General features: G+C 29.5%; 2 protein-coding genes across 3 annotated transcripts; one reads left to right on the forward strand and one right to left on the reverse strand.

Annotated features, from left to right (window-relative positions):
• The first annotated feature begins 2,694 nt into the window (after window positions 1-2,694).
• Window positions 2,695-3,633, forward strand: LOC117907654. The gene is made up of 2 exons (XM_034821276.1): window positions 2,695-2,826; window positions 3,043-3,633. Exons 1-2 carry the CDS (start codon window positions 2,773-2,775, stop codon window positions 3,619-3,621), a joined length of 633 nt encoding a protein of 210 aa, XP_034677167.1. The 5' UTR covers window positions 2,695-2,772; the 3' UTR covers window positions 3,622-3,633.
• A 7,876-nt stretch (window positions 3,634-11,509) lies between these two features.
• On the reverse strand, window positions 11,510-13,244 carry LOC117907363 (non-functional pseudokinase ZED1-like). 2 transcript variants are annotated; one of them, XM_034820877.1, is made up of 2 exons: window positions 13,020-13,244; window positions 11,510-12,711 (listed from the first exon to the last, which is right to left on the reverse strand). In XM_034820877.1, exon 2 carries the CDS (start codon window positions 12,681-12,683, stop codon window positions 11,673-11,675), a length of 1,011 nt encoding a protein of 336 aa, XP_034676768.1. In that variant the 5' UTR covers window positions 12,684-12,711; window positions 13,020-13,244; the 3' UTR covers window positions 11,510-11,672. The 2 variants fall into 2 exon arrangements, with proteins under 2 accessions (XP_034676768.1, XP_034676769.1); XM_034820878.1 differs by having other exon boundaries at window positions 11,510-12,889.
• Between the last annotated feature and the right edge of the window lie 1,765 nt (window positions 13,245-15,009).

Consider the following 15,009-nt stretch of genomic DNA (forward strand, 5'->3'; position numbering starts at 1 on the left):
TGATTAAAAGAGATGAAATAATCTTAAACTTGTAAATCTAGCACTACACATTTTTCAACCTAAAAAATGACTCATTTTTTACAAAAATACTTTTTCTTGTAAAAGTAACTTTCTCTTTTAAAATTTCCTTGAAAATTTTCGAAAAGTTGGAGGACATTTATAATAAAAATTAGTTACTTTTCAAATTTAACCATGGAAGGAGTTAAATTTACAAATTTGAAATTATTTCGTTCCTTTTAATTAAATAATTCTATAAAGAAATGATCAACTATCACTCACCTTTGCATATTAAGGAAAATCTCTCCATTTACGTTATGAAGTGGATGCATGAATAGGCTGGGTAGGAGAATTTTCCTCAACATACATCGACCATAATCGGACATTTACCCTCACAAGTATGTATTAAAGACAACAACTTAAGAGGTCAAGTACATGCACTTGATTACTTCGAAACCTTGAGTAAAGTTACAAAGAAGCCCTTTTTTTTTTCCTTTTTTTTTTTTTTTCCATATTTTCATTTCTTATCATTCATCGCTTCTCTATATGCCATTGTATGAACAATTTCCAAATCTTGGGCTGAGCCAGTGAAAATGCAATGCTGTAAAAGTTACTTGGAATGACATCTAGGTATCTCTATCAATTAATTGTATGATGTATTGAAAAGTTAAACTTCGATTTTAAAAATTTAGAATTACATGTACGTCTTGAAAGTCAAACAAAATATTTTACTTTGAGTTATTGCTTTAATTTCCATATTCGAGTAATCAAGTCCCGAAAGGTTTCTATATTTTGTTATTAGGAATTTCTATTTAGTTAAGAAGTGATCATGTAATATTTGAATAACAAAGTGGTAGAAGACAATAAATTTTTTAGTTCTCCCCAATTTTTATCTTTCTTTTTTTCTTAGGTAATTGTTTGTGTTCCTCTTTTGGTCTTATTACTCTAACAAATTGGTATTAAAACTTTTGCATACACAAGAAGTGGTATCAAAGCCTTGATTGAAGATGTTTGGAAGGTCCTTAATTAAAGATGTTTGAACAAACTTTGTGTTGTAGTATGTGGCTCATATTTGAGCGAAAAGACATATAGAGAAAAAGGGGCAAAATGCTAGAGTGAAGTGATGGCATTTGCCATTCAGACTTGCACTTCTTTTGTTGTGGGTTGAACGATAGGTTGGGGGGTGTGAGGGGCAACGCCCCCCGTGGTATGGTTCAGGGGTATATTTGGAATTTCATTCTTAAGGGTTAGTATAAATACCATTTTATGTAACCCTAATTTTAATATAGTGAATATCCTCTTTCCATGTTCCCGTGGATGTAGGCAATTAGCCAAACCACATGTTCTTCTTTCTCGTTTATCTATTTTTTGTCATTAATCGTTGCACAGATTCCAACACTTTGTTTGAAGATTTTCAGAAGAGAAAAGAAGAACATAACATAAAAGAGGATTGTAAAATGAAATTTTTGTCAAGGTGAAGTTGAATATTCTCTCATAAGAATATAATACAAAAAAATAAGAGGATCGATCGTAATGCATGACAAGACTGTGGTACACAAAGAAAACCATGACACATGAGGAGAGTGAGATGCATAAGAAAATTGTATATCATGGCAAGATGAAAGATTGACTTAATAAAATTTGATTCAAGGTGGAGACTATTAGAAAGTGTCTCAAATTCCTAATAATTATAATATATTTAAGGAATATTATATATAATATTTTCTAAGTTTATAAGCAATTGTAATTAGATTTCTTGTAAAGTAAGGAAAACTAGAAGGAATACCTCTAAATATTTTAGTGACTACATAAAGAAAAAGTTATAAGAGATACATGAGCTTATGAAGACTATGCATGGTGTATAGAAATACAAAGGGGAGTGAGTGATACCTGGTGGAGGAAGAGGAAGTAGGGTTCACATTATAATTGTGAGGAAAAGTGGAGACACCCGATTAAGTAAAAATGCTTGAGGTTCAAATTGGAGATACAAAAAGTGAGAACATATAAAATGTTTCGAAAACTTATAAGTATATATATTTCTATCATCTATAATATTCTCCGTTATATAATAAAATATTATCTCTCATAAAAGTAGACATAATTGGTTGAATTATAGTAAAACCTCTTTGGGTATGGTTTGTGTTATTTTGCATTAATCTGTAGATTAAACCTTTGCTTGAAACAGTCTTTACATCTACGATAAGTGGCACAAGAGATTTCACATACACAACATGATAGTAAAAAATATCCGATCACATCCCCAAAGACTGATACCGTAACTACGACAGGATAGTTAGCCACACCTCCATAAAGAAGCTAACCAAAGAAAATCAGATTAGACCACCTAACTTTTTCTGAGGAGGACAAGTGTTTCCATGAATCACACTAGCCCGGTAGGTGATGCTGACCTCGTTAAATGCCATCTTTCTTCACGTGCCTCCTACCGGTTTCTCCATCAAACAGCCAATTAAACATCAACGCACACGTCCTAGAAACAGTGGGCCACTCAAAATTTTTAGTGGCATCAGTCACATGAAAGCGTTCTCACGTGATGACCACTTGCACCAACAAGAAAATCAGATCTTTCTAGATCTTCTCCTAAGCCATTTTTCATGACATCGTTGGGTTAAATTGGGCTCTCTTGAAATCCCTAAACCTAAAACCAATCTTCCAAATGCTATAAATATGGCTTCGACTTCGTCCCAATACCATAAATTAGACTTGGTTTCTCATCTATTTTGTACAGTTTCTTTGATACCCATTTCCTTTTGTACAATGAAGTGGTCTCCTCAAGATGCCATGAAAGCTTACCTGCATACTCTTCAACTGGTAAATTCTCAAATCCCCATTTTCTTTCTATATGGTTTTTTCTTTTAGCCGTTCATAATTTTAGCATATAGTGTATTGCTAATTGATCTATGACCAACCCTCTTAAGATTGCAGACCAACCTGATCTATGATCAACCCTTTCATTCTTACCGCTTTTGATAGCAAATTCAGAGGTTTCCTATCAAGAATTTTTTTTCTTTTTTTCTTTTTTGGCAGTCTAAGATCCAGTATGGTCAAGATTGCACTCTTGGCACAACAAAACTCATTCAACCTCAATGCATGGAGTTCTTATCAGCTTTGGCAGCAGGAAATCAAGCTAAAGTAATGGTACAAGTTCTCTCAAATGAAGGAGTGAATCCATTAACAATTGCACTAGCTGTGGCTGCAAAGCATTGCGGAGGTCGGTTCATTTGTTTTCTTGATCAACAACAAGATATAGAAGACTGTACAGCTCAGCTTTCTTGCTATGATCTCGAAGATGTGGTTGAGTTTATGCATGGAAATCCTTGTGAGGTGATCATACAGTTAAAGAACATTGATTTTGCTGTTATTGACTGTAAATTTAAAGATCACTTGAGATTGTTTCAGATTATTGATGTGAATCCAAGAGGGTCTATAGCAGTGGTGACCAATCTTGTGAGGAAAGGAAATGGAGCTGGTTTTGGTGAAGTTGTTAGAGAGAAGAGAGGAGTTGAATGTGTGACTCTATCAATAGGAGAAGGAATGGAACTGACAAGGATTGGAGTGACTTGTAACCATGAGAATAAGAGATTTTATGTAACTTCAGAAAATTGAAATTAACTTTTATAGATCTTTGCATTCATTACTTGTTAGATGATTAAGGAAGTATTTGAGTTATATTAAGGTTCCCCATCATAAAAGCTCAAACAAATGAAAGCTTATTTATGGCTTGATACAAAGATGAACAATGGGGTAGAAGATAAAGAATTGCACAACACTAAAGAAAATGGTATAGAATAATAAGTGATGGGAAAAGGATAATTAAGTGATATCAACTAAACCCACTTCCTTTTGACAGTATGTATGCCTCTTAACTATTAAAATTAAGTTATTAGATTAAGATTTATTCAAAGTGAATTTGTTTTGAGAAGAGTAGGCTAGATTTATATGTGAAGGTAAGATGTGCTAATAAGAGTGGAGGGCTAGATAAAATGAGAGACGAGAGTTGAGAATAATCGCAATTGCCATTTTAGAAGGTCAGGTGGATAGTTCGTAGATGGGATTTTTCAGCAAAGTGAATTGGGAAAAAATTCATTCATGATGATCCTTCAGCCTATATATTTGTAAGGGTTTTTGAGGGAAGATTCAATTGAACTAACAAATCATGAATCAATAAAATGGAAACACATGAATGTCGGTCGGTAAGATGTTTACGTATTCCACCGGCTGATCATTTAGAGGAAATTTAATTGACAACATCGAGATTCTTTTTACGTTTTCCCTTTTTTTTTTTTTTTTCTCATCTATTTGATGATGGGCTAAACAATACCGACTAATAGAATGCACAAGTGTAGTTCAACTGGGGCATGAAACATCTGACTGGCATGCCATAAGGTATCTTCAAGAAAAATGTAAGAATGAGAGAATTTTTAAGCTGAGCCCTCTAATGGAGGGATGACAACCATGGGAGACACCATTTTGATACGGTAAAAAGGGGTTAGCAAATTAAGCCAAAACCGTGAAGTGATGACTGTCTATCGCCCAGATTAAGATGTTAAAGGTTGCCCCCCTGTCATGGCCGGTGACTTATTATAGTACTCTTGAAAGAGACATTCATACTAAACCAGAACAAGTGTTTGCATGCATGGACAATCGTATTACACGTACTTAAAAATCTATCCACACATTCTATGTACACATGTTCTCTAAACTAAAAGCCACCAAAAATTTCTCTTGCTTTTTAGCGCCATCAGTCACATGAAAGTGCTCTCATGGAGCCACGACTCTCACCAACATGCAAATCAGATCCTCCTAAGAGCTTTTCCAAAAGGCATTTGTTACGATCTTGTTGTCATGAATTCCTAAAAACTGATACCTTAAAAATCAGAAAGATACAGATGGGAGGCATCTTCTAAGTGGTATACATATTATCGTTTCTGTGGGTACATAGATAGTGTATCACCTGTTTGTGTAATTTCATTTGGACGTCAAAAACTCTTGTACCACTTGTTGTATAAGCCAAAGTTTCAATATCATGAGATAGTGTAAAACAAAAAATTATGCAAAGACACATAAGGTTTTAACTTAATGTTGTTTGGCCAATTGTGTTAATATTTGTGGATGAGAGAAAATCATTTTATTATGCCACAGAGAATATTATATAGGACAAAAAAAAAAAAAAAAAAATTGGTATGAGTATTGACCCCTCATCCCGTGTTCCCTTGTTCCTTATATCTACACTTTGAACGGGAGCCTTAGTTCTACCATATGTCACCCATTGTTCCTTGAGTCTTTATCTATCATGCATAGTCACAACACAATATATATTCCTTAAATCTTTATTTATATTTTAAATTTGATACTTGACTCCACCCAAATTTTTTTTCTCTAACGCGATATTGATTTAAGGGAAATTTGGCATGATGGAAGCAAGTCATGCTGATACATTACCTTGAAATGATGTTGAATTAATATGGCTCTTGTGCCATCGAAAATTTAGCTCTTGATGTACAATTACCTTATTCAAACAATTAATGTAACTACTTATATACAATAATTAAATACAAATTTGTTAATTATATAGATACATTTCAACTAACGTTTCTAATTCCTTTAATAAAAGAATAAATATTAGTGCAATGACTATAAAGATAAATCATAATGTACAACAACCTAGCTTAACCTCCTAATAAATTCATTAATTAATGTAATCTTCATGGTTTTCAACATTATCTCTTTTAACAAAATAATTTATCTTCTTTTCACAAACTAGTTTCCTTTGCAACTTGTAAATAAACATAAAAAAAAAAAAAAAAATCTCTAAATCATACGTGCAATAACCAATAAGTATAATTGAAATTACAACCTATACAAATTTGAGGGAAAAACGCAATTAGAACTAATATAAAATGAAACATAAAAGAATTTGAGAAAAACAAGAATGAGTTAGTGAAAAATAATCGAAACTTATTACTTGAGTAGAAAATAATTGAGTAGAAAAACTTTGTAATAAAATTGTACACAATGCTTTATCGATAAAAATAAGAAAATTCCTTAACAGTAACATATTTCCAAATATGATACAACATTCAAAAACAAAACAAAAAAAAAAAATCCGAATTATGGTGCTCAATCATTAAAGGCAAATAGTTTCACAATTATTTAAAGTACCGGAAAGAAATTTGCCAACATCAAATTAAAGAAAAAAAAAATTGAAGTAAACATCTAAACACTTAAAGAACATATCAAATTATTTTTACTTAATGTTAACATAGTTGCTTTCTTATTATTATTTTTTTATATTTTTAAGGAAAATATTTAAATTTTTTCATAATATTTTCTTTCTTATTTTTTCTATCTTATTTTCTTTGAGGATAATGATTTTCCTAAATAGTTTCTATATTAAAAAAAAATGATGATGAAGTGAATGGTGATCACCATTTATTATTATTATTTATTATTTAGAAGATATTTTTAGATTAAATTAAATTATGTTTAATCATAAATCTACATATAATTCATTTATTATTTACAATAAAATCAATTAATTTTTTTTTTATAAAAAAAACGTAGTAATAAGCATGATAGATTTATGGGAAGTATATTGATTTTTTAAAATTAGAATTAAACTTTTTTTAAAAAATAAAGTTTTCATTATATAAACAAAAATAGAATTACAAATAAAAATTTTATTTTATTAATTTTATTCTTATAAATAAAATTTTGAAGTTAAGACAAAGTATTGAATAAGGTTTGATATTAATTTTTTCTACTAAGGTAACACCAAAAAGTTTTTTTTCAAATATTTATATTTACTTTTGAGATAAATAATGGTTAAAAAATAGTTATTACATTGACGTAGATTAAAATATGACAATATTTTTTAATAATTTTAATGCAAAATTATATTATTACATAAAAATTTAATCACTTTACTTAAATAGTATATTTTTATTTACATCAGGCATTGCGTATGATATTTAACTTTTCAAAGATATCATCCTAAATATGTAAAAATGAATTATTTTTAGGCTTTAATTATTTCCATTATCAAATGATCAAATTATATAGTTAAACCTTAATTAATATCAAATACTTTTTACTTCTATTGATTCAACACTTATAATTCAATATTAAAGGTTTCATTACTTAATTTATTTTTTTTTATCAAATACCACCTTATTCTTTTTTTTTAATTAATAACATTGATACTTCAAGTGTAGGGATAAAAGATTACTGAAAATCATAAATAAATAAACCATCTATCTATCTTATTATTTTTACTTGATTTTTTTTTACTTGATAAAGAATTTCCAAATTTTTAATTTAATTTATTACTCTTTTTGTAAACAAAGAATAAAATAAAGTAATGATACATGTTTTTTAAGTAGTCCTTTTACAAATTCTCTCTTTTAATATGATATGGGGCAAATTTGAAATAAAATTACTATTCATGTAAGAAATGTGATCACTTACAAATAATACTATCATGCTAAAAATTCAATAATATTATGGAATATTTGTGAAAAAAAAAATACAAAAACTTGGTTAAGTCGATTTTTGGGTAAAAAATAAACTAAACCGTTATAGTCAGTTTTATATTTGATGAAAACCTAACTGACCGGATTTTGAGTGAAAAACTAAACCTAACCAAGCCTTTTGAGGTCTATTTAGTTCAGTTTTCATGCATTAGTTTTGATCCAACTTAATGATCTTTCTTAATCCTCGATCTAAATATAAATTTATGTTTATTTCAAATCCAATGCCTATTAATTTGAGTTTACATTAGGCTCGTCTAATTTGTTTTTAAAATTAATGGAAACGAACTTGGATTTAATGTTAAAAATATATTAAATACATTTAGAATTAATTTAACTATAATATAAAAATAATGAATTATTTTAATAGAATCTAATATATATATATATAAACTTATCAAATATCAAACAATCATATATAATTTTTAGAATATTGGTTTGGTTTGATTTTTGTTGGTTATGAGACAGGAAAATTGAAAATCGAATCAACAAGGTCGGTTTTATAAATTCTCAAACCAAACCAACTTTTTCTATTATTGAAAATTAAACCAATATAATCAATTTTGGTTCATTTCGATTAGTTTATTGGTTTCTTCGATTTTACTTACACCCGTTCTCAATAGGGGTCTTATTATCATACAATATATAGGAGCGGGAGAAAAAAGAGAAATACCCAAAAAAATCAGCAAGTAGCTAGTGTAATCGAATTATCCCACTGGTGGTAGATGTCATAGCATGATACTCATCTTTTGTGGAAGATCGAGAAACGATAGTCTTTTTTTTTTTGCTCTTCTAAGAAGTAAGAGAATCTTCTAAACACATACAAAATCCAATGACGAACTTACGACTTTTGAAATCACTAGTCTAATTAGCATTAGAACATGCATGTAACTATAAAGAGAAAGTGGGTGAAAGTAAAAGATTGAAATAGAATGTCTCCAAGATACCAAAAATATGAAGAATAACAACCTAATGAATTGAAATAGGAAAAGCAAAAAATTGACTAATAATGTAAACAACATAAGTAATTTTTGAATGTGTAATGGTGAGATAGACAAAGCTACTAATAATAATACAATATAAGGTTTGGCAAAGGGTTACCATCAAAAGAAGAATATTGAACATTGACCTCAAGAGAAGTATTAAATGTCTTAATATAAGTAAGACGAGTGCGATAAAAAATATCAATTATGTACTTTGATTGCAAAAAAAGATAACCTTTAAAAGAAGAATCTACCCCAACATCCAAAAAGTATCATAGTGAGCCCAAATCCTTCATTTCAAAATAGAGAAGCCAAATTTGATTTTCATACTACAATCACATCACCGTTGTCACCTACAGTAATCATGTCATCAAGAAAGTAAAATATGACCAATAGTGGTGCACTATGGAAAGAGTCCAAGATCATGATGACTACGACGAAAGCAAAGAGAAGAAAGCACATTAGAGAACTTTCAATTCAAGTTGGCAACGCATCCTTTTTCATGTCCCTACTTGAGGCAACCTTATAAAGTCATAGACCTTACCAAATCAAGAAAAATGTAGATTGATGCCACAAATCAAGTAAAATCAAATTGAAATTCACTAACCTTGTTACAAATCAAGAACTCCTTTGGCAGCCAATTTCACCATTACATCATCAATATTTCCTCCCTTAAAATAAATAAAAAATTCAAAAAGTTTTTATATTCAAACTAAATTATTAAAAAAAAAAAGATATTTTATTTTGGTCATTCACCAATTTGCTTGTGATTTTATTAGTTTGAATGATGAATAGTGCAACATTGGAACGATGAACAATGTAGTGTTTGAATAGTGAATAGTAAAACATTTGAGTGTTAACAATACAATGTTCATACTACAAACGTTGAACATACAAACATTTAGCAGACTCAATTCTTTGAATTATATATTCTGAAAGTTTGTAGATCTTGCTTATGGAATACCTAACGGGGATGAATATGTGTTTAAACCTTTTGATTCAAAAAATTAATTATTTTGTAATCATGTAGTAACCACTTTTCAATTTATATATTTAGGAAAACCTAAAGACATTCAACACAAAATACAGAACATTTTTATATGGAAAACCACCCATACAACATACGGATGTAAAAGCCATTATATGAAAAAGTAGTACATAGAATTACTTGGCAAATGACATCTGTGACGTAACACTTTGTGTGCTCTACTAGATCTCGCATCAGCTCCTGATGGAATGCAAGTCTTCTCCGCCAACGAATGAAAAACCAAATGTATTTGAGAGTTTTGGGGTAAGCACAAAGAATAATGACTTAAAAAAGTTTAGACACATTTTACATATGAGAGACTCTCTCAATAAGCATATATAAGAGAAAACCTGGAAGATTTGGAATCAAATTTTTAGAAATTGTATTTTATCAAAATAATAATTTAGAAATTTAATAATTTTAGAAAGATTTGGAAAGATCTCATATTTAAAATTCTTAATTTAAATTATTTTCCAAATTCATTGAAAAGATATGGAAAGATTTGTTTTTAAAATTCTCAATTTAAAATTCTTTCCAACTTAATTTCATTTCTAATTTCACAAATCCACTTTTTGTCTTATATATATGTCATTATTCTCAAATAACTCAATCATACTTACCTATTTAATCTAGACTTGATTGTAAGCAACCTTGAATCTTCAAACTAATGTAAATCAAAAGAAAGTACGCAGAGTCCTAAACCATGATGAATGGAACAAAATGTTCAACTTAATTTTAATAGCCTAATGCACTAACATATTTCATTTTTACTTTTTAGAAAAGTATTTTTTTCAAATTAAATAATTTTCATTTCTAATTATTTGTCACTTTCCTATTAAAATCTAACTTGAATATCTAGGGTTTGCCTTTAAATATCTAAGGCTAATTCTTTATGAGGTAAACATGAGCTTTACTAAAATATATTGCTATCATTCTACTCTGAACTTCAAACTCTCAAAACCTTTTGAGAATCAATAGTGAAAGTCTTTTCAATAGAAATGTGTGGCGGTGCATCAATTTGCTAACCTCAACATAAGGTTGAGATGATTAACTAGAAATATGTTACATCACACATATGAAAGAAGTGTGTTGGTGCTGAACGACATTAAGCCTCCGGGAGTAGGTACATCTACATTAAGTAAAATTGTATACAACTTGTTTAATATATAGTGGATTTCATTGTCATCGTTTATACCATGGTTGCGTATATCTTAACGACACTATATATAGTTTTCCCATATATACCCAATGTATCTTATATATAATTGTTCTTCTATTTTTTTTAGATAAATTTTTAAATTAGGATATATAAAGCTTGGAATAATTATTCATCCTCCATTTTAGGTAGTTCCGTGAATAAAAAATGAGCTCACAATGACACTGATCCTTACAAAATGTTGTTTCTAACATTTTAGAAACATTTCCCATCAAGCTCTTATTGAAAGCTATTGTAGCGTTTACTTTAACAATTTCACTAACATAATCTATTTTAAAATTTTCCTAAAATAAATACTTACAATTTTAAAAATGTTTGTAATTTAATATTCTATAATTTCATATTTTTTATTTATTTAAGAATTATTTTAAATATAATAAATTATTTTTCCATAAAAGTTTTTCATAAAGATGTGTCTTAAAGAAGTTGGTCTTTGATATCGAAAACACTTCTCGATGTCTTATCAATCATTTAATTTGCATGTACAAAATAAAAATGTCATCATGTTAAACAAGGTGTGAGGACGAATATAAAAATAAAAATTAAAAAAAGCATCACTATTTATGGAATATTGATGGCCATTCGATTAGTTTTAAAAAATGGCGCAGAAGTCAACAAGATCAACTTAAGATTTAAGAATAGCCATTGTCAATTACGGGGAGCCCACACGGTTTTTTGTCCAAAGGCCTCTCGATTTTCCCCTTTAGTATTTGAAATATAAAAATAAAATAAAAGCTTCTAAGATGCATCAGCTGGAGAGTAGCCATTGTCAATTAAGAGGAGTCCACACGTTTTGTGGAAGTGGCAAACCAAATTGTCATGTTTAAGCAAAGTTCTAAACTAATCAATGCTTAATCACTTATCATGAATCATTATATACTTAATTTGTTGCAAAAGAAAGTTTATATGACAAACCGCTGAATTCGTCTAATTTCTTTTGCAGCATCCACTATGGTTGGCCTCTCTTCTGCAAATTCCTCAGTGCATTTGAGAGCAAGTTGGTACATTGCTTGGAATTGCTGCTGCTCAAGGACTCCCCCTCCCTCTACTAGAATAATCGGATCCAAGAAGTCATTAATGCCATAATTTTCTATGTGATCTTCAACAAATTTCCGCATACTAACTCCCTCCATCTGCGCAATAATGGAAGCCCTTCGCCTAGTGAGAAGTTCCAATATAAGTGTACCAAAACTAAAAACATCTGTCTTTTCTGTGAACATGCCTGAGAGAAAAGCCTCAGGTGCCATGTACCACAAAGTCCCACATAGATCACCATCCACATGCGTTGCACCTTCTGGAAGGGCAATAGAAAGTTCGAAATTGGATAGTTTGGGAGTAGAACCATTGTCCAAAAAGAAATGATGAGGTTTTATATCCCTATGAATGATGGGCCTAGGAAAAGCAGTATGAAGATATGCAATTACACTAGCAATCTCGTATGCAATCTTAAGCCTACTCTTCAATGGGAAAGGCCCATAGCATTCAAATATTTTCTCTGCAAGGGGTTCACAAGATGAGAATTCATAAACCAGAATAGGTACTCGTGTCTCTAAGCAACATCCTAGTAGCTTCAAGACATTCTTGTGGCTGCTCATTTGTGTTGCAACAGCAATTTCATTTGTGGCAATTTGAGGATTTTCTGCAAAACTACTGCGAAAATTTTTCCTAATACAAATGACTCGACCTTCCAAAGAACCTTTGTACCATTTGTAAAAACTGCTCACATCATCATTGAAGATTAAATTTCCATTGAAATTGTCTGTTGCTCTTTGAATTTCTTGGATAGAGAAGTTATAAATTGGATTGGAATACCTCCCACCAAAATAGGAAATTCGCTTCTCTAATAATAGGCCTCCATTCTTCAACATGCATTCCTCTCTCTCCTTCTTTTCTTCCTTTCTCCCTTTACCCATTCTCAATATTGATTCTCGTTCTTCTTATCTGTCCACAAACATTAACCCAATAATCAACTAACTGTCACCAAGGGAGTTTCCCCTTGAATATGACATTGAAACAGCTAGACTATGACTCTGGACTGACTCCCCTTCTTGATCATCAGAAATTTCCAAAGTGAAAGGAACATAGGAAATTCAAATCAAGGGAAAAGGAGAGAGGATTCCTAGAAGAAGAAGGAAAATCAGGCAAGAGGATCCAACAAAAAGAGATCAAACCAAAACAATTAACTAATGAAAGAAACTTCGTACACATCTAAGCTAGTTGGGAATTTCTCTGTGAAGGCACGCACATACCTTTCAGGCGAGGCTGAGGTTGAAGTGACCAGAACAAATCACTGCTATAGATTTGTGAGATGATCCTGAGCACAGAACATTTGTTGATGTATATAGATACTTGTGAGATTCAAATTAAAGAGATCCTATAAAAACTCAGTGGTCTAGATTTATGGAATTCGTTGGGTTGACTCAAGGGCTAATATTTATGGGTATGTTTCAGTAGAAACTGATTGAAGGCGTGCTTCAGAGCCCACAGTGTCTTCTGGAAGATCTGCCACCTCATAATTTTTCTCTTTTATATGGGTCTTTAAATATAGGGGTTTTCTGGCCAATCAAAAATGACAACTCAAAAGGGGCTATCTATCCATATAGCTTCATTTCTTTCATTTACTTTTACATAATCCTTTGTTTTTTTCTATTGTTATATTGATTTTATCCATGTATATGCATCCTTCATTTATTAATATTTTTATTCGATAATTTAGACCAAAACTTTATATTAAGGGTTTGGTAAGATACCAAAGAGATTGTAAAGAATTTTCCTTTAACCACATGAAAGTTTGATAAATTAACTTAATAACTTAAAATGATTTAATAACTTAATTTAAATTATTAAAAAAATTAAGTATATTTAGTAAAATAATTTAAGTAATATTTGTTTTTTTTTTCTATTCAGTTAAAAGTAACATGTTGACATCATCCAATATAATTAAATTGAACCTATTAATAATAAGTTCATTTTAATTATATTGGATGATATCAACATGTTACTTTTAGCTTAATAAAAAAAATCAAAATTTTGAATTTTTTTATCCAACCAAAAAACAAACACCACCTTAATATAATGATTTGAGCAAAAAATAACTTTAAATAATAAGTAAAACCAATTAATTTATTCTTAAGTTTATATTTTTATTTTATCTTTTTATTCTTATTTATCATAATTATTTATAAGTAACTTAAAATAAATTTTAAATTATTTTTATTAAATAGTTTTAATATTTAAAAGTAAAAAATAAATAATATATTTTAAATTAATAATTTAATTTAAAATTTAATTTAATTCATTGAATAATAAATATTAAGTTTTATGGCTCATAAAAATATCTGTGGGATGTACGTGGAAACGAAATTTCCTGAGAAATATCGGTGGTCAAAGCTAAAACATAAGCGAAATTTCCCAGCCGCGTTGATCAAGTCAAAGCTCAAATATCTGTGTCGATGCATGTGGAAACGAAATTTCCTGAGAAATATCGGTGGTCAAAGCTAAAAAATAAGCGAAATTTCCCAGCCGCGTTGATTAAGCCAAAGCTCAAAAATGAGCTGTTTTCCATGCTAGCGGAGCATGTGGAAACGATATTTCCAAGCCACGTTGACCAAGTCAAAGCTAAAAAATGAGCTGCTTTCCATGCTGCCCGGGGGAGTTGAACCCCCAACCAAAAGGTTGGTTAAACACTCACCTTACCATTGGGCCAGGTTTGCACAAGAAATTTTGCACAACATATATATATATTTCATAATTTTAAAACAATACTTTAAACAACAAATTAATTATAATTATTTTATAATTAAATAAAAAATTTTCATTTAATTGAGTAACAAATTTTTTTAATATCATTAATATATTAATTAAATATTAAAAAATTATACATTTATCATCATTTATTTTATATTATTTAATACAATTAAATTAAATATATCATAATTTTAATATTAAATATATTTTAAAATTAAACATATTATAATCAAATATTACAATATTATTATCGAATAATATTTGATGTAATTTAATAATTAATGTACACTATATATATATATATATAAAAGTAATTTTTTCAACAAAACAATTTTAAAATATCTAAGAGTTTTATTTTATATTTTCAAAAGTTTTGATCAATTTTAAACCAATCAATATTTTATATCAAAATATCCGCCGATATATTTTTAATCTATCCGTATAAATCGAACTACTGATATATATATGTGATTACCGATATTTTTATCCTTG

The sequence above is a fragment of the Vitis riparia genome, chromosome 18 (genome assembly GCF_004353265.1).
Source record: "Vitis riparia cultivar Riparia Gloire de Montpellier isolate 1030 chromosome 18, EGFV_Vit.rip_1.0, whole genome shotgun sequence".
Classification (NCBI taxonomy): Eukaryota; Viridiplantae; Streptophyta; class Magnoliopsida; order Vitales; family Vitaceae; genus Vitis; species Vitis riparia.

Excerpts from the sequence above, each read along its gene's own strand:
- LOC117907654 (XM_034821276.1), top strand. The coding sequence starts at position 2,773 with ATGAAGTGGTCTCCTCAAGATGCCATGAAAGCTTACCTGCATACTCTT. Across the intron at positions 2,827-3,042 it reads ACCTGCATACTCTTCAACTG|TCTAAGATCCAGTATGGTCA; the intron begins GTAAATTCTCAA and ends CTTTTTTGGCAG.
- LOC117907363 (XM_034820877.1), bottom strand. The coding sequence starts at position 12,683 with ATGGGTAAAGGGAGAAAGGAAGAAAAGAAGGAGAGAGAGGAATGCATG.